Below are 25,052 nucleotides of genomic sequence, written 5' to 3'. Positions count from 1 at the left end.
ACGGCAGTCAAGTGTTTGTGATAACTGGTAATGAGTCTTTTGCATCACTGTTGTGGAACTTTGTCCCACTCTTCTTTGGAGAACTGATTTAATTCAGCCACATGCCAAAGCATCTCAATCAGACTTAAGTCTGGACTGATTAGGCCACTCCAAAGCCTTAATTTAATTTTTTGAGGCATGCAGAGGTGGATTTGCTGGTGTGTTTTGGTTGATTGTCCTGCTTCATAACCCAATTGTTCCTGGAGCAGAATTCATGGTTCCATCAATTACAGCAGGTCGTCCTGAAGCAGCAAAGCAACCCCAGACCACCACACTACCACCACCACGTTTGACTGTTGGTGTGATGATCTTTTTATGAAATGCTGTTAGTTTATGTCAGATGTGAGACGAGCCTTTGTGATCTTTTTGGTCAGCAGTGGTTTTCTCCTTGAAATCTGAACTTAACTGAGACAACTGAGGCCTGCAATTCTTTAGATGTTGTTCTGGGTTCCTACGTGACCTACTAACGATGAGTCGTTGATGCGCTCTTGGAGTAATTTCTGTAGGATGCATGATAATGGCTCTTTACGTGGTTCAGTGGAGTCTCAAAGCCTTAGAAATTACTTTGCAACCCTTTCCAGACTCATAGCTGTCAATGTCTTTGCCGTTTCTTTAGATTGTGGCAGGATGTGTTGCTTTTTGAGATCTTTTAGCCTGCTTCACTTATCAGACCGGTTCTATTAGGCGATTTCTTCATTCAGCAAATTTGGCAGTAATCACACCTTGGTGTGGCTACGAAAAAATGAACTTCACTTCCAAACACATCACTTTCTTTAGTCAAGTATATGCATCATTGGCATCACATTGATATAAAAATAAAACAGTCTTCTGCATAAACCTGTTATGAAAAAAAAAAAAGCACAGAAAGAAATAAATTACATTAGTAGACCTAAATTAACTGCTGACCTTTGCTGTAACTGATATGTACAGTTTCCCATTACAGTGGTTACATATGAACACAGCTGTAGACGTTCTGTCTTACAGCTTTAACCGACATACAAACTAAATAAACAAGGATTCAGTTGAGATAATGTTTATCCATCACATTTACTGAATGATGACAGTGCCTGATGTCAAAACAGATTTTTCTCCCCGCCCTTGATAAATGCTCTGAAAACAAACCAATCAACCAAACCCGAATTACAAATTAAAATAAACATCTTTTTCAAAATGTTTAAACACGAGAAGTGCTACTGTTCACCGAACGTCTGAAACATCACAAGACCTTAATTGGGTGAAAACTGCGTGCAAATTCTTTGACGACAATGTCTTGAACCTTGGCCTTTCAGAGGCTCCCCCAGCCTCGTGCTGACCGCGTGATGCAAAGCACCCTAAGATGACGAGAGAAAAAAAAAAAAAAAAAAACGGACAAAGGCGGTTGACATATTCTAGGCTCAGCTCCTTGCATTACTTCCCTACAAATCCTAAGACAGAACATTTGTTTCACTCCCTTGACTTAATGCTTGTAACTCCAAACCTTCCCCCAAAATCTGCTCCATATTAGCTTGATGCTACAGACGATCAAAGAACAGCATGTGATGCATTAAGGTGCATTTCATTAGGACAACACAGCATCAACAAAAGAAACAAGGCACACTCCATTCCAGCTGTAGAAAAGTTCAGTGGGATGGTATCTGGAGGAAAAATTATGCAACCAGTGCTTTTACAGGCTTGTGTGCCACATGAATGAGTGCAATCATTTCCAAGTTCTTGGCTTAAAGCAACAAGCGTAATGGGACCAGACTGAGTGCAGACTGCGTAGAGAGAAAACAAAGACACACTCGCTCATGCTCACCAAACTTTACCCGACACCATACAACTTTACAAAACACACACACAGAGTCTATAACTTTTTCTTTCTTTGCACCCCACCCCCCCACACACACACATTACGCCGCTTTGTCTTGCAGACTTGTGTGCAGTTTTACTCCGAACATGGCCTCCCACTGTGTTCTGACCCAGGCCAGCAGACCCTGGAGGAGCTCGCCACTCTCTGAGCGCACACACCACGTCCTCTCCTGTTTCACAGTCTGCAGGAAACACACACGGGAAAGTATGAAAATTAAAGCAGTTAATCACATGCGAGTTAAACTTGGCAGGGCCACAATCTATAACAGGCTGCTGCACAAACAGAAGGAGAACGGCAGCAGAACTTTGTTATCAGATCTGATGTTGTCAAAGTAACAAACATTAGAAAACAGCACAGCATTTTAGCCACTTACTGAACAGCAGTATGGTTAATTCACCAGTACGTACGCTGTTGGTAACAATAAACGTCAAACACAATGAGATTGTGTTCATCTTCAGTGAAACTCTTGTGTGTGATATGGTCGTCACAAAATACTGGGATGGATGATATCTGTGACATTTAAAAAGTCCTCCACATAGTTAAGACTTAAATGTATAATGGTTCTTTTTTATGCTTTTCTACCATTAATATTTATTTATCTCCACATCCCTACACTTACACTGAGTGTAATTTGTTTAAAAACAATAGTAATAAAAAAATGGGGGCAAAGACTAAAGTAAGCACATGAACAATTAAACACTGACTGATGTTTTTTTACAGGTATTTTTACCACTATAGAAAAAAATAAATAAATAAAGATTTCAATTTTAACATGTAGTAATTAAAATTTGGTGGCCTTTTATGTAACACAGATACAACTCTGATTAAAGTCAGAAGCTGCATAAAAAAAGTTGGTTAAGTGGTGGGTTGCAAAGTGGCTTGCAGTGGTAACAGGCTACATAATAGATCCTGATATTTCGGGATTTAAAAATCTGATATATTGCCCAATGGTTGTTTTTCTTAAACAAACAAAAACAAACAAACAAACAAACAAACAAACAAACAAACAAAAAAACACATAAAGCTTATGTTTGTGTAATGACCCCCCCCCCCCAAATCCATCACGCCGCTTTGCCTTGCAGACTTGTGTGCAGTTCTACTCTGAACATGGCCTTGAACGACCTTTCTCCCATCTGTTTTTTAATTTTTAAAATTCAATAATGTTGAAGTCCAGGCTCTGGGGAGGCCAATCCATGACCGATTTTCATTATTTAGGGTCATTGTCATGCTGACAAACGAACGGGCTGCTAATCAGATGTTTTCCAGATGGTATTACATGGTGGATCGAACTCTTATGGTACTTTTTCTTTGTTCATAATTCATCAATTTTGACAAAATCTCCAACACCACCGACTGCAATGCAGCTCAAACCATAACAGAGCCTCAAACATGTTACACAGATGCCTGCAGACACTCACTGTTGTACTTCTCTCCAGACCACTTCGGGAAATACTGATGATGATTTGAACAAAAAGCGTAAAATTTGCATCCATCACTTCATCAGACCTGTTGCCACTGATGTTCGGTCTAGTTCTTGTGTACTTTGGCGTACATCGGACTTCTCTCCCCGTTTCCCTTCCTTGCAAACTGCTACTTCATAGACATCTTTAACAAATTACAAGACAGTTTACAGCTCATTGAAAGCAAAATAAAGGGAAACAAAGGTTGGCCCAGGATTTCTGCACAGAACTTTATGTCAAACCCCAATGTTAATGTAAACTGAGTGATAACATCTACCTGTTTAAGTATATCTTTACTTTATCTCCATCTCCAATGAAAATTAATTTCCATTGCTTCTACATACTGCTGTAAGAGTTTCCAACTTCGCCTCATAATCACTGACACAACCGCAGATTGCAGGTCTCATTTGTGCAGCATGAAAATATTTCTTAAGGTCTGGCAATGCCATATCTCATTTGAGTTCCCCTAGCTGTTTTCAGATTTGATTCTCAGCCTTTGACCAGCCCGTATGAACTTTGAGAAAACGTTATCCCCGGCTCTAAATCACACAACGTTTTCTGACTTTATATTTCACTGTTGCAACACAACAAAATTTTTCCACAGTCAGACAGGCCTGCCAAAGTACCCGAAACAGACAGACGCACACACCCACACATGCGATCACAAGATTAAATCAATACTAACTTTGCAATTGTAGTTGCTAATAAAGACGAAGGAATGACACAAACATCCCCTACCGCCACGGCCAATTTAAAACCTCGAAATACTTCATATGCAAATACGCGACTGTTTTTGTAAGTCATTTTTGTTACCTATTTGTTGCTTTATCAGCCTGTTATTATTATACAGTTCAGGATCTGCCAAAACACCAACGAGCCATTAGTTTGTTTCCCTAAATCTGTATGCGAGTTTCATACGAGGAAAAACTAAAGGTATGCCAGAACATGTTCCTGTGAACTACAATTTCTGCCAAGATACATAACTAATAAAGCGGTATTACATTCATTACTGCTTTCTACCAAAGAGAGTGTTTGCATTTTCTCATGCCTAATTATTCCTCATCTCCCCGGTGTTTTTAATCAGCTGCATGCAAAAGAAACAAAAAAGGAAGCTTGTCTGGAATCAAACCAAAGATATATTTATTCTTCATTTCTGTGTAGTTTTGAGTGGCAGCTGTCTTCATGAAAAGAAGCAGAAGCACATAAAGTTACTGTAAAGCTTTCTCATGACATTTCTGGGCTTTGTTTAAACTTCTGAGATCACACGCACCTCATCGTAAAGCTTTATATCCATCCTGCACTGGTCCACGGGCCACAGGAGAACTGAGCTCACACAGCTGATTGGCAGAGTTTCTAACACAGTGACGCTCCCGCTGCACGGCTCTTTGTTTTCATTCGCCGACGGGCTGTTTTTCCTCCACTGGTGATCCTCTCTGAGCAGATAGAGGGTTTCTCTAGTTGCCAGAACCGTCAACGGCATCCAGATAGCCTCTGAAAGAAAGCCAGAAAAGTTTCACGTTATTTAAATAACTCCAAAAGTGCCATTATAACATATTCACACAGAGCTAAATCATATCTTAAGTCATCTCAGGTCATTCTATAAAGAACTGCAGCATTTTCTCCCTCGAGCAAGAGCAACACATTTAAACTTTACTGTTTTGAGCTTTGAGATTTTAACCTCTGATCTTGTCATATAAGCTGCCTTTAGAGGTCACTGATGTTAAAAGCTTTACAAAGTACTTTTGATCTACAAAGAAAAGTTATGGTGTTACATTTCATGCCAGAAAGCTGCATCTTCTGTGGGACACGTGGAGGAAGAAAAAAAAACTGAGAGAGAAGTCAGATCCAGACATGTTAAAATTATAGTACTTGAAATTCCAGAGACCTACACAGCTCTGTGCAGCCTGCAGCTACCCCTGCTTTAAATGTGCCTGCTTTAGCAGAGCCAGTTAGGCGTCCTGCAGCGCCAGTATCTACCAAACTCACGCCAAAGCAGTCACCTGCCATCGCTGAGTAAAAACAAAAGATGTCTGCCTCATTTAATGGCACAAGTTTGATTGTCGATAGGCATCTCACGTCAGCTACTCCCCACAAATTGCATCCAGTTTTTTTTGGGAGGGGGGGTCCCTCTTCCTGCTATAATCTACTTTTATCTTCAAGGAAATAAAACCTTGTTGCCATTTCATTTGTAATTCTCCCCTTTAGCACATTATCCTGGCATTTATTCCTGCAGTAATTCTGGGGGTGCAGAAGTAGCGTCAGGGATTTAATTGGGCCAAGATTCCTTACTTCTGGCTAAAACCAACAGTTAGGATTTAGCTTTTTCTCCAGCTTGTAAACTAAATTACCTCAATACAAAAACCTCACGACAAACAACACTAACATAAAGAGATACACTCACCAGCCACTTTATTAGATAAACCTGTTCAACTCCTCATTAACACAAACATCTAATCAGCCAATCACATGGCAGCAACTGAGAGCATTTAACCATGAAGACATGGTCAAGACGACCGCTGCAGTTCAAACTGAGCAGAACTGTCAGATCGCCTTTTTCAGCAGAATGGTGAAAAAGGTGATTTAAGTGACTTTGAACGTGTCTTGGTTCTTGGTGCCAGACGGTCTGGTCTGAGTATTTCAGAAACTTCTGCTCTGCTGGGATTTTCCCATATAACCGTGTCTAAGGTTTACAGAGAATGGTCTGAAAAAGAGAAAATGTCTAGTGAGCAGCAGTTCTGTGGGTGAAAGTGCCTTGTTAATGCCAGAGGAGAATAGCCAAACTGTTTCAAGCTGCTAGGAAGGCAATAGTAACTGGAATAACTACTACTTGTTACAACCAAGGTATGTAGAAGAGCATATCTTGAAGCAGATGGGCTAGAGCACAGCAGAAGACCATAATGGGTGTGGTCTCCTGCCATCAGCTAGAACAGCAAACTGAGGCAACAATTCGCAGACTCACCAAAATTGGTCAATTCAAGACTGGAAAAATGTTGCCTGGTTTGATGAGTCTCGATTTCTACAGCAATACTGAAATGGTAGGGTCAGAATTTGGAGTAAGCATGCACGGATTCATCCTGCCTCGTATCGACTATTCAGGCTCGTGGTGGTGTGATGGTGTGGAGGATATTTTCTTGGTACACTTTGACCACCTAGTACCAAATGAAGATTGTTAAAACACCTTACCCTCCCTGAGTATTGTTGCTGACCATGTCCATCCCTTTATGACCACATAATGGCTGCTTCCAGCAGGATAACACACCATGTCAAAAAGCACAAATGACCTCAAACTGGTTTCTTTAACATGACAATGAATTCGCTCTACTCAAATGGTCACAGTCACCAGATCTCAATATGATCGAGCACCTTTTGGATGTGTTGGCAGCAACTGTGTAAAGCTATCATGTCAATATGGGCCAAAATCTCTGAGGAATTTTCCAGCTTGTTGAATCTATGCCATGATGAGTTAAAGCAGCCCTGAAGATAAAGGAGGGTCTAACTAGGTACTAGCAAGGTGTACATAATAATGTCATCAGTGAGGACATAAGTACATCCTGTGCCTTGAAATCTTATCTGTCTGGAAGCAAGTGGCTGTACTGAAAATAAAGAGATGAAAGTGATTTATCTAGTGATAACTGATAGACATCCAGAACGGAAGCAAACTCTGTGAGATAAAAAGAAACAAACAGAAAAAAAGAGTAATAAAAACTCAAGTCAGCAAAAAAAACAACTTATGAACAAGTGGATGTGTCACCTTGTAGGACAAAAGCCAGAACATAGAAGAACTGCAGCTGTCCGTCCTCCACATCTGCCTGGATGTCTTCGCACACTAAAGGCCTGACAGATCAGACAAAATCCAGTGTTAACATGACATACAAACACAAACAAAAATCTCCTTCAGTTAAAGATACAATGGCATAAACACCGATTTGTATAAAATAACAGGGCGGTTTGGAGCCTTGTGGCTGACAGGTGTGAGATTGAAGGGCTTCAACATCCCAGCGTAAAGTTCACAGTGACTCTGAAGCAAAGGGGATAATTAACATAATGACAGCTGACAGGAGTTGTGTTGTGCAAACACTGGAAGTGAGACTGTTGTTCGCTGCCTCAGAACACATGAAGGTTTGTTTATATTTTTTGATTTTGTGTTGTGAATCCTGGAGGAAAAATGACAAATTGGGAGATTTAAGGCCTTATTGTGTTGGCACCTGACTGAATTTGCTAATCTACTTAACAGGCACTTAACAGGCTTGGTTTCTGTCACTGTCAATGTATTTAAGCTAAAGAAAAAAAGTATTTATTTATGTTCTCTAACTTGGAAAAAAAATTTTTTTCCAGGATGTCTAAACTGCCTCATATACTTACACAGTTGGTGTGTATAATTGAAAAGTTGGATTATTCACAGCACGTTTTTTTTTTTTTTTTTTTTGCAGGTTTATGGGAGGTTTTTCTTTTTTTTGCATGTTTCTTCCCTGAAATCATACTTTCATGAGCTAAACCACATTCCTTTTCAGTGAGCACCCAGGAAAAGCTTCTATCTTCTGAGTGAGAAAGGAAAACATACAAATAAAGGTGCAGAAACACTACTGGCACTGTTAACAAACTACACGGGGGACATGCATGCTTTAGGACTTGCAGAGCAAAACACATGTTACAAATTAAGATGTGGTTTACCAGCTAATTTAGTGGAGCCATTTTACAAAATGGAGTCTAAAAAAAGCTGATTGTAATCAACTAAAGATGTGTCAGAAATGTGCAGTGTTAGAACTTCTACTGCCGTAACTCCCTTTAACCTACACGGCCCAACCACATACAAATGTGCACAACACTATTCAGACCACATCTTTCAGCATCTACGCAAATAAAATCAAAGACGCCTGCTGTTTTCTCACTGCATCCAGCGGGTCCTCCCTCAGCAAAAGTAGGCGTGCAGATGCAGTGTGGGTGCGTACCAGAGATGGTGCTCAGGGGTGAGCCTTGTGGTGGAGATCGACTTCAGCTTGCTCTCTGATTTGTGAGCCATCTCACGCACAATTCCTGAAGAAACGGCAAGAAAACAATTAGTAGTGGTCAAAGAATTACCCGTGAATATTCCCTCTCACCCAGGTTTTACTAGAGTTGGCTTGCATGATTCACTGTTAATTATTTTATGCTGCATCTTGGTGAGCTCCCTCAGTTCATTCTACCTGAAACAAGCCATTTTAGCACTTCTCCCTTTAACTCTTTAGCCCCCGAAAGCCTCCTAAGAGTAACCCTTCAAGCTCTTTTATGAACAGTTGTTTCTGTCGTATTTCAGACCTCCTCATAGAACAGAATTACTGGGTGTGCCTGAGAAGATAGTGAGGGTGGTCTCTGCCTATGCAGCCATCCTTGGATAAGTCCAGATACTATTCCAACTGTCATCAAACCACATGTTTATTGATATATAATGAGGTGTTAAAACTTGTCATTAAGGGTACAGGGGCAGGTTGCCAAATATCATCTTTATGTGGGAAAGTTAAAACCTTTCAATAGTTCTGCATTTGTTCAGGTATTTGAATATGTAGAGCTTATGCAGAGGGGTATGCAACCTACGCAAATGTGGTTATATGCGGTGCTCCAAAAAAAACCCAAAGCATGCAGCTTAGTATCGATGATGCTGTGCAAGCGGGTATATGCTTATTGGTTGGAAGGCAACAGGATGAAAAGAACGGATGAAAGGGAGTTCACCATGAATGGGAGAAGCATGAAAAAACAGCAAAGATTACAAAAAAATTGCATGAGAAGCATCAAGAGTGGCCGCAGTCATTTCATTGTTTTTAGCATTCAGTTTCACTTCAATTCAATTTTATTTAAATAGAAACAAACCACAACAACAGTCACCTCAAGGTGCTTTATCTTGGAAAGTAAAGACCCTACAAAAACAGAGAAAAAACCCACAACAATCAGATGAACCTTGTGAGGAAGCACTTTGCGACAGTGTGAAGGAAAAACTCATTTTTACCAGGAAGAAACCTACGGCAGAACCAGGGACAGGGAGGGGCGGCCATTCATGTGCTCCCTCTGTGACTGACCAACAAAAGTACAAACTGAGGTTTTTTCAGCATTCTGAATATGTAATCTGTTGAGATTTGGGTTTATATTTGTGGAAATTTTTAAGATATCAATTTTCATTGTGGGATATGATGCATTAGGGTCATTTTAGGTGACATTTGCAAAAAAATTCCAGAGGTGGAAGAGCTCTAGTATTCCAAAAGAAACCACAGAATTTCTTCCACATATATGGCGTGTCACTCAGTGTCCATCGATCTATCGCCGAGTTCATCATTAATGGACAATCCAGGCCCCAGTTGCCTAGATAATCCTCTAATTTATTGATAGGTCAATATTGACAGTATCCTTAGTTCGCACTGGTAGTTGCTTCATTTGGTTATCTTAAGTTTCAGGAGGTGTATTTGTCATTTGTCTGGCATGTTACATTTAGCACATTAAGAAATATCCAACCACCAAAAATTCAAAAATGGTTCCAATACTCAAAAAATGTAATGAAGGTTGAATGAAGATTAAGAGTGTGAAACCTCAACCTTCCCAACCAAAGATCTATTAGTTCACCACTGAAAATTACTTAAAATTTCTTAGATTCCTTCTGAAAATGACATGTGACCATTTCAGCAGTTTACAGCTGGCAGCTTGTTGAACACACCTCTGTTCTCACTTTCCTGAGGCATTTTAGATGAAGTTGACAGATTTGGGGGTTTAGGAACATTTAACAGGAGAAAGCAATCAGGTGAAAGGATACAAATATTACTTCTAAACTTGTAAACGTGTACTATCCTAGAAATGTCACACCCAAACTTTCATGGAAAGAAGTCTAAAGACAAAAGTGGAACCCAAGCCGAGACTTCTTCTGGTAACTGTCATAAGGTGCAGGTGTTAAATATCAGCACCATTGAATCAGTGGTTGAGAAAATGCTGGGAACACAATCCGCCGGGTCACGCCAACAGTTGTGAATTGTGGCGTATCATTGAGTGTGACTACAACAAAGGAAAGAAATGATAACTGGGGTCAAGTTTGAATAGATGAGATTTCAAAGATTTAAAGAGACACTGAGGGGGAGACGGAAAGAAAGAGGACAAGGCTCAGTTACAGCTGAAGGAACATAAAATGAGGGCAAAACATGCTCTCCTTTATTAAAAATGTGAGAATCAGAAAAAAAAGTCTTATCTAATTTTCACCTATGTTACAAAATGACACCGTATCCCCAAAAGTTCATCTACAGTTTGGTTCCTTAAGTGTGAGTAAAGTTTAAAGCATTTAATTTTACTTACAAAAGTGTTTATTTACATTTGCTATATGTCTATCTTAGTATAATGTAATGTATGAAAAAAAAAATATATATATATATATACACACACACTAGGGCTGCCACAAACGATTATTTTGATAGTCGACTAGTCACCGATTATTTTTGCGATTAGTCGACTAATCAGGTCATGCATCCACCAGCATGCATCTGCTCTTATATAACTATCATTAGCTTACAGCTTTAAGTGTTTAAAGTATGTGCTAACTAAAAATAAAGACAAGATGATAGTTTATTAAATTTTAATGAAATTTGCAGATTGTTTCGGTGAAGTTTAATAAACTCCTTGCTATCTAAAATATAACAGGACACCGGAGTATATTCTCGAGCATCTCACACTTCTGATAACCAGCTGTCTGCTTGACGTTTATTCAGCTGTGTAAAAACTATAACTTTAATCTCAGGCAAACCGATTTACTCAGGAACAAATAAAATACTAAAAAAGCCAAACAATAACATTTTTAAGTTATCTAAGTGACTTATGCATGTTTAACCTGAGTAGCGAAAGACGGCGGTGGGTTTGAAAACGATTTGCCGGGAGTCCGGTGTTCTCAGCGGCTCTAGTGAGCCTTGCCCCCGGCTAGCTATCGAGCTAGTGGGTAACAGACGTCTCCGAAAACGTCGGAGCGCTTTTGAAAATATGTGGTGTCTTGATAAACTGAGCAGATATTTGAGGTTTACACAGCTACATTCTCGCCTGAAAATATGTTAAACGTTTATTTTGTGACCCAGAAAGAATAATAAGAGTAATATTAAAACTAACTAGCTGCCGCCATTGTTGACAACTGAGCTGGGCTGCGCTATGAATTCTGGGACAGAGCTACTTCTTCTTCTTCGGGGTTTAACGGCAGCTGGCATCCTTGTACATGCAGTGCTGCCATCTTCTGTTTCAGTCCGTTATTACACTCTTAAATCCTGCTACTTATTCCTGCGTCTTTTGTGATCTTACAAAGCTTCAAACGAAGCGTCGACTATTAAATCAGTCGTCGACGATTTTGATAGTCGACATAATCGTGACTAGTCGACTAATCGTGGCAGCCCTAACACACACACACACACACACACACACACACACACACATATATACACATATATACTGTATATGTATACACACACATATACATATATATATGAAAGGTGCATATTCATTCACCACTTTACTAAAATACCCTTGTTCAACTCATTAACACAAAAAAAATCGGATTTAAACAATTGCATGGCAGCAACTCAGTGTATTTAAGTATGTAGGCATGGTCAGGATGACCTGCTGAAGTTCAAACTGAGCAGCAGAATGGTGAAGAAAGGTGATTTAAATAACTCTGAACGTGGCATGGTTGCTTGTGCCAGACGGCCTGGTCTGAGTATTTCAGAAACTGCTGATCTACTGGGATTTTCACCACACAGCCATCTTTACCAAGAATGGGCTAAAAAATAGAACATATCTTATGAGCAGCAGCTCTCTGGGTGAAAATGGCTTGATATCAGAGGTTAGAAGAGAAACTGGACAAAAAATGTTAGATGAGTCTCGATTTCTGCTCCAACATTTGGATGGTAGGGTCAGAACTTGGTGAGAATGCCACCATCTTGTCTTTTATCAACAGTCTGGGCTGATAATGCAATGATGTGGGGGATATTTTCTTGGCACACTTTAGGCCCTTTAGTACCAACTGGTTTTCTGAACATGACAATGAGTTCACTTTACTCAGATGGCCTCCACAGTCACCAGATCTCAATCCAAAGAGCACCTGTGGGATGTGGTGGAATGTTAGACTCATCATGGCTGTGCAGCTGACAAAACTGCAGCAACTGTGTTATGGTGTCATGTAAATATGGACTAAAATCTCTAAGAAATGTAACCTGCACCTTGTTGAATCTGTGCCATGAAGAATTAAAACAGTTCTGAAGGCAAAAGGAGGTCCAACCCAGTAGCAAGCAGTGTGTTGGTAAAGCAAGGGTAAAGTGGCCATTGTACATAGTGTATGTGTATGCATTTAACATCTATAGATGACTAATCTTGCTTTACTTTACTTTTAAGTACTATTTAGAAAGTGTCAAGCTTCTCTCTAAGCGTCTGGACTTCTTTAGGTTTCTTGAAGACATTTCACCTCTCATCCAAGAAGCTTCTTTACTTCTAAGACTAATTGGTGGAGAATCACAGAGTTCAAGCCCTATGGGAATGTCCCCAAGAGGGTCACGGACCCCCTATTGATCCTCTACCTAATCACACGAGCCAAGGTGTGAAAACGGGTGTGGGTCACAATCAGCCAAGGTTTCGGGTGAAACCTAGCGCCACCCTATCATGTGATTTACTGAGGTTTACTGAGAACCTTCACAGACATAAAGCTTCTCTTTTTCCTTTATGGAAACAGCCCAAATTTCAACAAAAACATTGTTGACATTTAATAAAATGATTCTAAAAATATACACCAGCTTTTAAAAGGTGTGTATCAATCTATAATGTTTGATGTAATGAAATGTCATTCATACTGACATTTCAGTAAGCATGAAGAAAGATTTAGGGTTCAGAAACCAGTCGTGACATTGGCCACACACACAGTTTTACATTCCTGATAAATTTCAAAGTTAAACAATCATTTTGAACTAATCAGTGCTTATAAACACATAATTCACCTCTCAGGATTAAGTGCCACAAAATTAGATCAACATTTTATTTTTTGTTCTCATATATTTGTAACCACTACCTTTTTTTATCCAAAAGGTAGTGGTTACCACTTTGCACGAGAACCCATTTTCATTTCTTAAAAAAAAAATAAAATAAAGAAATAAGAAAAGAAAAATCATATTTTGTCATTAAATCTAATTGTCGAATTGTTTAAAATCTTGTGGTTTATCAAACTCTGTTGCCTTTGGATAAAAAAGGTAAGGTTCTTGCCCCGCTTTGTGTCACGTGTCTGATGTTTTTCAAGACTGTGCATAGTTTTAATCATATTCATTTATTTTAATCATTTCCTTAAAAAAAAAGTTTCAAAATATTTTGGACAAAACTGACAGATGGCTCAGTCGCTTTCACGAAAATCTGCACTGGCCCCGGGTCAAAGTTTCCCCACACTCCTGGCAGTGTTTAGCATGTCTGAGGGGAAGCAGTGAGTGTTAAGACTAACAACGAGATTAAATAACGTGTTAACGTGGACAGTTTAGCGAGGTGCCATCCAAGACCGCAATCAGGAGTAAGTAAAGGTGACAAGCAGAGCGTGTTAAGAACCAAATCTGAAACAAACAGACTTTCACTAGAGCTCTGCTCTGTGTCAATATTGCTGTGTGGCTGCTTCCAACAACAACACCCCTGATCATTTTCACATGATATCAAATACCAAACCACCGTCTGATACGTTAGACACTCGGGACAGGAAATGGGTAAAGATTTGATTTTCTAATTCCAGTTTCCAAAGCAACATCTCTCTCAGTTGATACCGACAACTCGCACCAAATCTTCTACAACACGGTTTGATTGCAACAGTGAACATTAATAGAGTCCTTCAAGCGTGAGAAAAGACCTGGCAGACCCCCCCTCCCCCCAAAAAAAACACCCCAAAAAACCCTGGGCCGTAGTTTCCAGAGGTCTTGTGTTATCTCTCCTGTTTCAATAAAGCTGTGTCAGACTAGGTTGGAGAAAGAAGCTCTAAGCTCCAGAAAACTGTCCCTGTTATAACCACATCCTTCCTCTGTCTTCCAGGCAGCGAGTCCATCGTCATTCCAGTTGTGGTTTCGAAAAAACTTTGTCCACATGAAAGGAGCCAGCTTGGACAACAGTCAGACTTTGTTATGGTTAAGCTTTTCCGTATTTCTCCTGACAAAATATTGCAACAGCTGTTTTCGGGGTTAATTTGGCAGTGGCATCAGAGAGTTTGTCATATTAGCCACTTTGTTTTCAGGACAGAAATAAGTACAGCCTTCGTATAATTCACATGTAGGTGTCTAAAGCAATGAGAAACATCGGGATTCATTTGTCTTTTGAGAATGCACCTGGAAGGATACAAAAAGATCTTATTTGTGGGTTGGTGTTTTTTTTTTCTCTACTCCTTCTGCTTTGTTTTGGAGACATTCTGGTCTTGCTGAAAGCAATCTGGAATTATTTTCACCCACAAAGAATACAACGCAGTAAATGAGCGGTTTATGGACTTAAAAAGAAAATGCTGTTAGTGGAGAGACAAAACTTCAAGGAAGAGGGAGAAGAAAGAAGCAAGTGGGATGCCTAAAATGTTCCTTGATCCTGGTCAGTGAGGGGATCAAATAAGTTCATAAATACTCTCATATATGTGAGTGAGGCTCGAATTTAGCTTTGGAAACGTTCGTCAGACAAACATATTTAGATAATGAACTGCCTTTTTGTTTCAGTACATTACATTGAAATGTTTCTTCAGTTTTTTTTTGTTGTTGTATTTTTTACTGAAAGATGAAACCAGAGTGGAAATTGAAGATAAATTATTTTAATATAATGACCAACCACTAAACAATGCGACTCTTACAAAAGCGCATTGGTAAATGAAACCAAATTGTGGTAGCGACTCTCAGCAGAAATTCAGGACTATTTTGGCTAAAATATATACCCACTTCTGTGGCAGGAAGCCTTCAGAGAATTACTTGCAAAAGGGAAAATCTGCCCACTTTTGATAATTGGCAGTTGTTTCAGACCCTTTCTATAAGCGATGCGTGCAAAATGTCAATTTTTTAAAGGTTTTTGCCTTTTTAAACATTCCTTTGAAAAGGAAAAATAGAGTCTGCATTTATAAAAACAGATTACCCCTTCCTCTCAAAACAATATGTAAAAAGATTTGATATGATCTGAAATAATTACACTTGTAGCCTCAAAATTATGTTGAAATGTTTGAAGGATACAGTCCAATATAAGTAAATAAGTCAGCAAAACTCATTTGGACTTTTCTGTCAGTAAATGCCAGTGTTTTTGCCCATGTGAGCTGCTGTTAGCCTATGTTAGCTGCTGTTAGTGAAACTTTTTTTTTTTTTTTTTAAATTGGATCTAACATTATTGGACTTGGACACTTAGTGAATAAACTCGATACTCGACAGACACTCGAGCCTAACATTAGGCAGGCTAACAATAAGCATATTTATGCATGTTTATGTGTTAGAGCCCTGAATTCAGTTCAAGAAATGAGGCTTGAGGTGAGAAGGAAATGCGTGCCACATATTTGACCGGTCTCTAGCCACAGACATGCGGTAGATTACGTAGAACGGCGATGTCCATCTTGGCCACTATATTCAAGATGGTGGGACAGCTTTGCAGCTTCAACAAAGCAGCGCCTATAATCGTGTCAACCAGCTGGCAGCCAGTTGAGTTGTGCTCATTGACAAAGACTCATTCAGATTGATTGCAACATGTTGGCAATCTGTCTGTATTTATAAACTACACAGCAATTATTTGAACTTGAACAATCTCTTTGAGTGTGATTGCAGTCAACAAAAGTGGTCGTCAGTGTTGAATACCCTCCAGCTCTGTGTAACCATTTAGTCACCACAAGTGGTAATCGGTCACAGAATGTGAAAAAACTCAACACAATTAAAAGGCAGCCATCGGTTTTGTTTGTAGTTGTAAGGAGAATGCTGTCCTATTTTTACTTGTGACTGAGCCATTAGCTTGGTCTGAATTAGGAGGTAGCTTTGTCATGCTAACTGTATCCTGTGCCAGGTTGTTTTTCAGTTAAGACTTCTACGTGAACAGAAATCAAAACAAGTAAATAAACTGAGCAAGATCCTTAAAAAGTCCATATGCAAAACACAACACATGCTTTTTTCTCCACATCCATCAGGCTTGATCTGTACAAACATCAGGGACCATCCCTCTCTGTGCTGTTTTAATTGTAATTTTTGTTCGCATGGGTTCAATATCAAGACGTTATATGTGCTAAAACTAAGCATCGATCCTTTTCCACACATGCCAAAATGTTTTCCTGTTTTCTCCAAATGTTTAGGGGCTGGTAATTGTCAAATTGATTTTCCATATTTCTCCAGACATTCCAAAGCCCAGGAAGGAGTCCCTGTATAATAAAAGGTTTTCCTCTCAGCCTCTGGTCCTCTCAGTCAGACAAGTTGGTGTGGTGATGTGCTCAGTCTGTGGAAACCCAATACTGAGGGGGACGGGGTAGAAATTTGCGTCACAAAGCACACATATGGTATAGTATTACTTTGTGGAGGCGAGTGGGTCTGTGACAGGGAACATGTTGTTCAAATGTCTGCCTCAGGGACGTAACACAGCCCTCCAACTTTTAAAATTAGGTTAACTGTGTTGCATCTTCCCTCATTGTGCCCTGAGGTTAGTCCTGAACCCAGTGTAACCAGTAAACACAGCGAGAACGGGCCAGTCACATTGTCTTTCTGACTATATTAACAAAATAAAAACTTCCATACAGTTCCCTTTTATTCAGTGGGGTTTCTTTTTTACCTGTTAAACGGCCAAAGAAGCGTTTGCACCGCACGCTGTCCCTCACGAGCAGCGTGTAGGCCACGCCCACATCTTCAAACTCCATGTGGATGCTCTGAGAGCCCAGCCCCACCTCCAGGTAGCTCAGCTCCATGATTGGGTAGCTGTCCCTTTTCTGCAGCCAATTGGTGAGCTGGCCTCTGCTGGGAGGAAACAACATGAGGCATCAGGAGGTAAAGAAAATGTCCTGCCTCGCTGACCTCGATTAAACAGTTTACGTGATGTCTGACACTTGTAATACGTTTGTGAAAGTCAGAGTTTTGTTAGTGCAAATCACATCAGTAACTTATGTAATGCCTCATTTTTCAGGGATTAGGACACCGGGTCAAATCCATATTAACAGTCTGGTTTCCGAGACAGTGCCAAGAACAAGAGAATTCAGCACCTGCAACATGCAGTACATAGCAACTTTTGACGTCACCTTGGAAGAGCATCAGAGGAAAAGCTGATGTGTGAGGGAAGTCGACCTATTATGGCCGACAAATTTCTCACAGAGGGGAGAAAAACAGAAAAGAGCCCAGGGACTGCAGATGCTTTGAGGTCAATGTGTTTTCAAGATGTGACCTAGAAACAGGTTATTCTGCTGGGCAGGTTGTGCAATATTAGCCAGATCCTAATCAGAGGCTGTTGAGTTTTTCACCACCATCACAAGACATAATTGTTATCTGCCGCGTGGTTGCATGGAAAAGTTAGCTTTGAGGACGCTGCTTAAACTTGTCCTTAAGTGGCTTTGATTTAATCATCTTTTTATCTGTTTCGGTTTTATGGTCAGCATACACCTGCTCTTGGGGAAAGTCTTCACACTTGATTCAACGTAAATCAATCATCGAGGCACTGAAGATACCACAAAGCTAGAAAAAGCGCTGAGATAGTTTTTGTCATTAAGGTCTACATAAAGTACTAAAATAAAACTGCAAAACTCATAGTATTGCCATCACAGTTCAAACAAGATACAATAAATGTAAGAAAGCAAACAAATATGCATCGTACAGTGTCTTGAAAATGTACTTGCCCCGTCCTGATTTCTTTTTTTTCTGCTTACCAAACAAATTATAATATTAGACAACAATAATCCAAGTAAGTACAAAATGCAGTTCGTAACTGACAGTTTCATTCATTAAAGGAAAAGAGTTATCCAAACCTACCTGGCTCTGTGTTAAAAGTAATTGCCTTGTATTGTAAAATCATGAATAAACTGCGATTCACCACATTTTTAGAAAGCTGAGTTCAGTTTCACTCCCCAATCTCAGGTCCGATTACTGACAGACCTGTTGAATCAATAAATCACTTAAATAGAGCCTGTCTGTTAAGTGAAGTAGGTGAAATGATTTCAGAACCAACATGTGATGCCACAATCTAAAGAAAGAGCTGAGAAACAAAGTTACTGACATCTTTCAGTTTTTACAAAGCCATTTACAAGGCTTTGAGACTCCAGTGAGTGAGAACCATTATACACAAATGGAGAAAACTTGGAACAGGCGTGAACCGTACCAGGAGTCACCAACCTACCAAAATTACCCCAACAGCACATCAACGACTCATCCAGGAGGTCACCAAAGAACCAGAGCAACATCTAAAGAACTGCAGGCCTCACTTGTTAAGGTCAGAGTTCATGATTCAACAATAAGACAAATACTGGGCAAAAATGGCATCCATGGGAGAGTTCAAGGAGAAAACCACTGCTGACCAAAAAGATCACAAAGACGACGTCTCACATTTACCAAAAATATCTTGATGATTCCCAAGACTTTTGGAAAATATCCTGTGGACTCATGAGACAAAAGCTGAACTTTTTGAAAGGTCTGAGTCCCGTTACATCTGACATAAAACTAACAGCATTTCGTAAAATGGACATCATAGCAACAGTCCAGTCAAACATGGTGGTGGTAGTATGAGGGTCTGGGGCTGCTTTGCTCAAGTAAGGAAAATCCTGAAAGAGGATGACTATCAGTTCATGCCCCGAAGCACCTCTAAATGACTCAAAAAAAAAACAAAACAAAAAAAAACAACAAAAAAAACAAAAAACAAAATGAGGATTTTAGGGTGGCCTAATCAAAGTCTGGATTCAAATCCTGAACTTAAGATGCTTTGGCATTGACCTTAAACAGCCCGTTCATGCTGGAAAAATGTCCAATGTGGCTGAATTGAAACAATTCTGCAAAGAAGAGAGGGCCAAAATTCCTCCACGGTGACGTGCCAGTTATTGCAAACACTTGATTCCCCCCCAGGTCTAAATAGCTTTTTTTCCTTAAATGAAATCATCATTTAAAAACTGCATTTTGTATTTACTCAAGTTATATTTGTATTATATTAAAATTAGTTTGATGATCTGAAACATATAAGTGTGACAAATATGCAAAATACAAAAAAAGAAAGAAAAAAAAAGAGGAAAGGAGCAGAAACCTTTTGACAGTGCTGCATTTACAGTTTAGATATCTGCATAAGACTGAGAGGACTCTGTAGCAAATAGGACTAAAATCCCCTCTTATGATCTGACTCTACTGACCAATCATACTGGAGCAAGCTTCGGTTGCAGAAGGAAAGGTAAGATTACAGTTACTGAAATACAATCTTGAAATGATTGCCAATCATCTGATGATGATTTAATGTTTTGTTAGCTTTTTAAGAAGCTTTCTGCATCAGAAGCAGAGTAGTTGATGGGTTCCAAGACGGCACTGACGGTCATTCATGTTTGCCTTCTCTGTAGATTTCTGTAGTGTTGTTTTTTGTTTGAACAAAAACTTTGTGATTTATTTGGAGCTTTAGAAACTCTTGTCCCCAATTCTGTCACTACAGTTCGTCCCCTCTTCACCGCTACCAAACTAATTAATACTGGCTGAAGTGAAACACATGTGGGTAAAGGATGCTACAAAACTCCATTATGCTGGGAAACACAGAGATTTACTTGGGAAAGACTGGCTTAAGCAGCTTTGTGTGAACAAAATTGCTCTACTTACTGCAAATCTGATGTCATTTCCAGGAAATAAATACGTTGATCTGAGACAACCAGCAGCGAGGGAACCTCCCCAGGTTCTCCAAATTTGACAGCTGACATCTGAAAGTCCAGAGAAAAACAAGCAAACAGAAGGGGGTAAATGACAAAAAGCTGGAAAACACTGACCGTCTTAGCAGAAGAACAGAGAGGCTCTCCTGTGCTGATAAACTCTTTTACAACATTGTAATGAGCACCATAAAGTCAACAATAAACTATTAAACAACCACATTATCAGATGACACCAAGCTCTGCAAGTTTTCTTGCATCATTTCCTCCAATATAACGCAAGAAGTAAGAGAACAAGTGAAAAATGGAGCAGCCCCTGTCACTGGGTAAATAAACATAACCAAGATGAATGGTGTGTGACTTCCTGTTTCCAGCTGCTTGGTCCTGTTTGGCTCTTTGCTCTTTGTACAAGTGTCTCATAGAGACAAGCAACACCCTGGTGATTCGAAGAAGTCTCAAACAACATTTAATGACGACAGCAGTGCACAAGCTACACAAAGGAGCCAAAGAAGAGGAAGAAGAAAAAGAAGAAGAAGAGTGAGGCTTCAATGGGATCCTGGGAGATTTACTGTCAGAGTTCGTCTTGGCTGACTGAGATGAAACCGCAGATGAAGGGTAATAGGTCTTAAAGTTGTCACCAGCTATTAAGCTGGAATTTTTTTCACCCCACTGGGGAGATAATCTAAAGTTTTTTACATTTTTTTTCCTTTAAAACCACAGTCACAAAAGAAACAATAACACCGACATATAAAAATGCTGCACTGCCAAAATTGAGCGATCAGTCACAGGCTGCCATCGCCGGCAAACTTGTGCTTTAACACAGAGTCTGGAAATAATAGTGTTTCCTGCCTTTACACTAATGCCAGTAAAGATTTAAAGACCCTGAAAACATATTTTCTCAATCTTCTCCTTACTGTGAATTATGAAACCCTACAATAATACATTATTTTCTTTGGTTTTTTAAGCTTTTAAAAAAAAAGAAAAAAAATTATTATTATTTTTTTTTTAAATGTCCCCTCTGTGTGAGGCTCACAAACCTTAAGGAAAGAATGAAGTTCTTCTTCTTCCTCAAAGACTTCTACATCCAGGAAAAGCTTGAGCCGATGGTCCACCACCTCGTAATCCTCAGACAGAAGATCCAAATCATCTAAAAAATATATATGAGAAAAAAAAACTAAGTCATAATAAGTTACAAAGTAGCTAAAATCAGCTCTGTATTTATGCTTTCAGATGATTCTACATTAATATCGTTACAGCGTAGCTTCCTGGAAACACTGGGAAGCCTTGCATACAGTATTTCTTGGTTTTTATGAAACCATATTCGGAGTTTACTGTAGCAGACTGCAGCGCTGGCCAACAGCCCTCATGCAGAAAGGCATTTAAGAGCAATAAATCCACCAAAGAACAGCAACAGAAGTTATTAGAACTGTGATGGATGGTTGTAGCTGATCAAAAACGACAGGGCACGGATCTGCAGAGACCAAAGCTGAGGCCTTTGATTTGAGAAGAGTGCAAACAGAGATCTGATTAAAACAGCCTTTGAACTTTCAGATAACTGCTTTTAAATGGGGAGAGGTGCATGCACACACAAGCATACGCACAGGTTGACAAGTCTTTAGAGACCGGTTGAAGAGGTGCTCTGGAACAATGGATGCACTGTGTCGCTAAAAAAAACCCCCAAACAAACCCCATATTCAATGTGCGTCAGTGTTTTGGGATGAGTTGTCTCCAGAACGAAACTGCCATTTCAGAAGGACAGATTACATGGCTCTGCAACTGCAATCTCACAATTGGAAAAAAACAGAGGAAAAAAGGGGAAAAAAGATACAGAAAGCTATCATTACGACTCGGCCTTCCCTCTCTGAGGCTTTCATTCCTCTCCCATCACTTCCAGCAATGACTCTAATCTGTCTTGTTGCACATTTAACATGTGGTTCATCTAAAAATGGCAGCCAGATGTGTGTGTGTGTGTGTGTGTGCGAGGGGGGGGATCAGATGCTGTCACAGAGATACAGAGCAGCTCAGAGGATTTCTGTGCCACACAATATTCATAAATATTTCTCAGTCTGCACTCACTTTCAATTAAGACTTAAATCTGTCTTTAGGAAAGGCAGTAAAGCCGACGTAAACAGTTTAAACCACATGCCACAGCTGATGTGTTTTACAATGACCACGCGAAGTGCAGAATTTGAGTTTGAAGCAATAAAACTCCACTTATATTTTACTGCTGTTTGGCTTGTCCTTCAATAAACAGTGCTGCCAACAAAGTTATTTTAGATGTAAAAATGTATGTATGTGTATGTCGGGTGTGCATGTCAGGATTTTCACTTGGGTGCGGTTAAAAGGTGCATGGTTAGCTGTATTGTTTTTAAAACTATACTACAGGCTAACAGCCGAAGGTTTAAAGCATGACTCGAAAGAGTTCAACCACTACTCTTTATGACAAGCGCTCGCTTATCCATCCAAAGATGTGCACTGTGCCTGCAGTTAACTGATAAGAAAAGATGACATTTGAGGTGAAGTGATGCTTTTATTACTAAGCTCTTCATTTCTCTTTTACGACAACAGAGTGTTGGAATAGTGACTATAAAATGCTCTACAAGCATTTGCCCCCTTTTTGATTTCTTAGTTTTTTGCATGTGACGCTTACATGTTTCAGATCAAACAAATTCTAAGTATAAGGTTTTTTATTTACTTGGGTAATCTTTGTCAAGAATTAAAACTTGTTTAATGATCGGAAACATGACAAATATCCGAAAAATTGCTAATTAAGGAAGGGGACAAATACTTTTTCGTAGCAGTGTATACAAAAGCCACAGTGTAACATCTGCTGTGCATTGTGCCCGCTGCCACAACAAAAGAAAAACGAAAAGAAAAAAGAGAATAAGGAAACAGTTCAGTCGAGGGTACAACAGTTATTCTGTCTTCCTGCCTTTTGTCACTGCAGAGTTGCTCCAAAAAGTAAATGGTAAACGGCCTGTATTTGTATAGCGCTTTCCCTATGGACCCCAAAGCGCTTTACACTACATCCAGTCATCCACCCATTCACACACACACATTCACACACTGGTGATGGCAAGCTACATTGTAGCCACAGCTGGGGCGCACTGACAGAGGCGAGGCTGCCGGACACTGGCGCCACCAGGCCCTCTGACCACCACCAGTAGGTAACAGGTGAAGTGTCTTGCCCAAGGACACAACGACCGAGACTGTCGGAGCCGGGGCTCGAACCGGCAACCTTCCGATTGCAAGACGAACTTCCAACTCTAGAGCCACGATCGCCCTTTATCACAATAAAGGTAACAAGCTAACAGCTAGACAAAAGAAACAACAGCATGCTCAATTCAAAATGATTAAAATGTCTAATGGGTGCTAAACCACTTAAATCCAAAGTATTAATAAGAACTTCGGCATTCACATTTACAAATATTATAAGAGGAAAGATTGTAAGAGGAAACGGAGAAGCCTTTTAGCCTGTGGCCGCCCTCAGCCTTTCCACATTTGGGTGTGACTCTCAATAAACCACCACCTGGTCCTAGTCCATGGCCAGGTGATAGCAAACATTAAAGTATTAACAAAGTACAAAGTTAGTGAAGTTGTTCATCCACAAACAGAGACTGTCTATAAAGACAGAGACTGTCTTGCTTATTTAATCTTCCAGGATACCCTGTTGACAGATAATTTATCCAATCAGCTTCACTTTGGAGGTCTAATGACTGTGAATGTCAGGCTATAGGGAACGTCTCGTTGTTGTATCTGATTATATCTAATTCTCAGCTCCTCTTACCTTCCCCACACAGCAAAATCCACAAGGCCACTTTAATTAGTGTGCCACATGTGTGGTCCTACAAGTGATTCTATCACTCAATCTGTCTTTTTTTTTTTTTTTTTTTACCTGTATGTGGGTGTAATAAATGATTCCCTTTAATCATCCCATTACAGACCACACAGTTCAAATAGCCATTGTGAAGTACAGTACACACCGAAACCAGTAGTTAGGGTACTGTAATAAACAATAACATGTGAACATATACAAATGTCACAGTGTAACATGTATCCAAATATTGTGCCATGAGCCAAAGAAAACAAAAAACAAAGAGAAAACAAAGGCCTGAACATTTAATTTCATGCTTTAGTTATTTTTGTGTTTATATGATGTTTGAAAGTGAGGAGGAGGAAGGGAGGCTAAGACAGTTTGATCTGAAGAGAAAAACACATGAACTGGTTCCTAAATTTAAATCCATATGGTTTAAAAAAAATTATTGTTGCAATCTGCTGAACCCTACTCAAGAGAAAACTCACTCAAGTGAAAACCTACTACTTACATGTAACTTTCATTAGTAGTCTGAATGTATATTATTGTTGTATTGAATTTATATGTTCTAAATGTTTTGTTAAAATTCCTATTTTAAGACCTTAATGTATTTCCATTTTGTGTATGTAGTTAAATTTCAGGTTAGTATTGTCTTTCTGTCACAGTAAGAGGATCCTGGGTTGAAATCTACTGGCTGAACAGCTCAAACGACATAGACACGGATTTAATGTATGAACCTGGACCCTCATTATTTGCATTGTCTTCAAAGGGCAGACTCACCATTAGAGGTGGACCTTTCTGCAGGCTGTGCTTGCACTTGAGGTGGTGTAGCACCAGTAGTGGTGTAGTGGTAGCTGCCTGCTAGGTCCTCTCTACTTTGGCACACTGAGTTGCAGGAAAGGCGACTGGTCTGACTTGGACTATCTCCAATGAAGAAAGAGCTTCCTTGGGCAGTGACAAACATGGACTCTTCTGCTGCGGTAACAGCTTCTGGGATGGGACTGCTGCTGTTACTAGCATCTGTGTAATCATCCTGATGTAGAACAAAGAAAAAAATTAACAATTCTGAAAGTCAATTACCGCAGGAGA

At 39.7% G+C, this 25,052-nt stretch overlaps 1 protein-coding gene across 3 annotated transcripts in view; it reads right to left on the bottom strand.

The window, feature by feature from the left end:
- Positions 1-444: 444 nt before the first annotated feature.
- Positions 445-25,052, bottom strand: part of stk11ip (serine/threonine kinase 11 interacting protein) — a 39,064-nt gene continuing 14,456 nt past the window's right edge. Inside the window, exons 19-26 of one of the 3 annotated variants that reach the window (XM_063466949.1) lie at positions 24,744-24,996; positions 21,187-21,296; positions 20,106-20,203; positions 17,110-17,291; positions 8,298-8,382; positions 7,100-7,182; positions 4,619-4,839; positions 445-2,069 (exon numbers count right to left, since the gene is read on the bottom strand). In XM_063466949.1, the coding sequence (XP_063323019.1) occupies positions 1,929-2,069; positions 4,619-4,839; positions 7,100-7,182; positions 8,298-8,382; positions 17,110-17,291; positions 20,106-20,203; positions 21,187-21,296; positions 24,744-24,996 (1,173 nt within the window). In that variant the 3' untranslated portion in view covers positions 445-1,928. The other 2 variants (XM_063466950.1, XM_063466951.1) reach the window with 2 other exon arrangements.

This window comes from Pelmatolapia mariae, linkage group LG23 (genome assembly GCF_036321145.2).
Source record: "Pelmatolapia mariae isolate MD_Pm_ZW linkage group LG23, Pm_UMD_F_2, whole genome shotgun sequence".
In the NCBI taxonomy this organism is placed as follows: Eukaryota; Metazoa; Chordata; class Actinopteri; order Cichliformes; family Cichlidae; genus Pelmatolapia; species Pelmatolapia mariae.
Note: the sequence above shows the minus strand (reverse complement) of the source record. Positions and strands in the feature narration are given on the sequence as shown.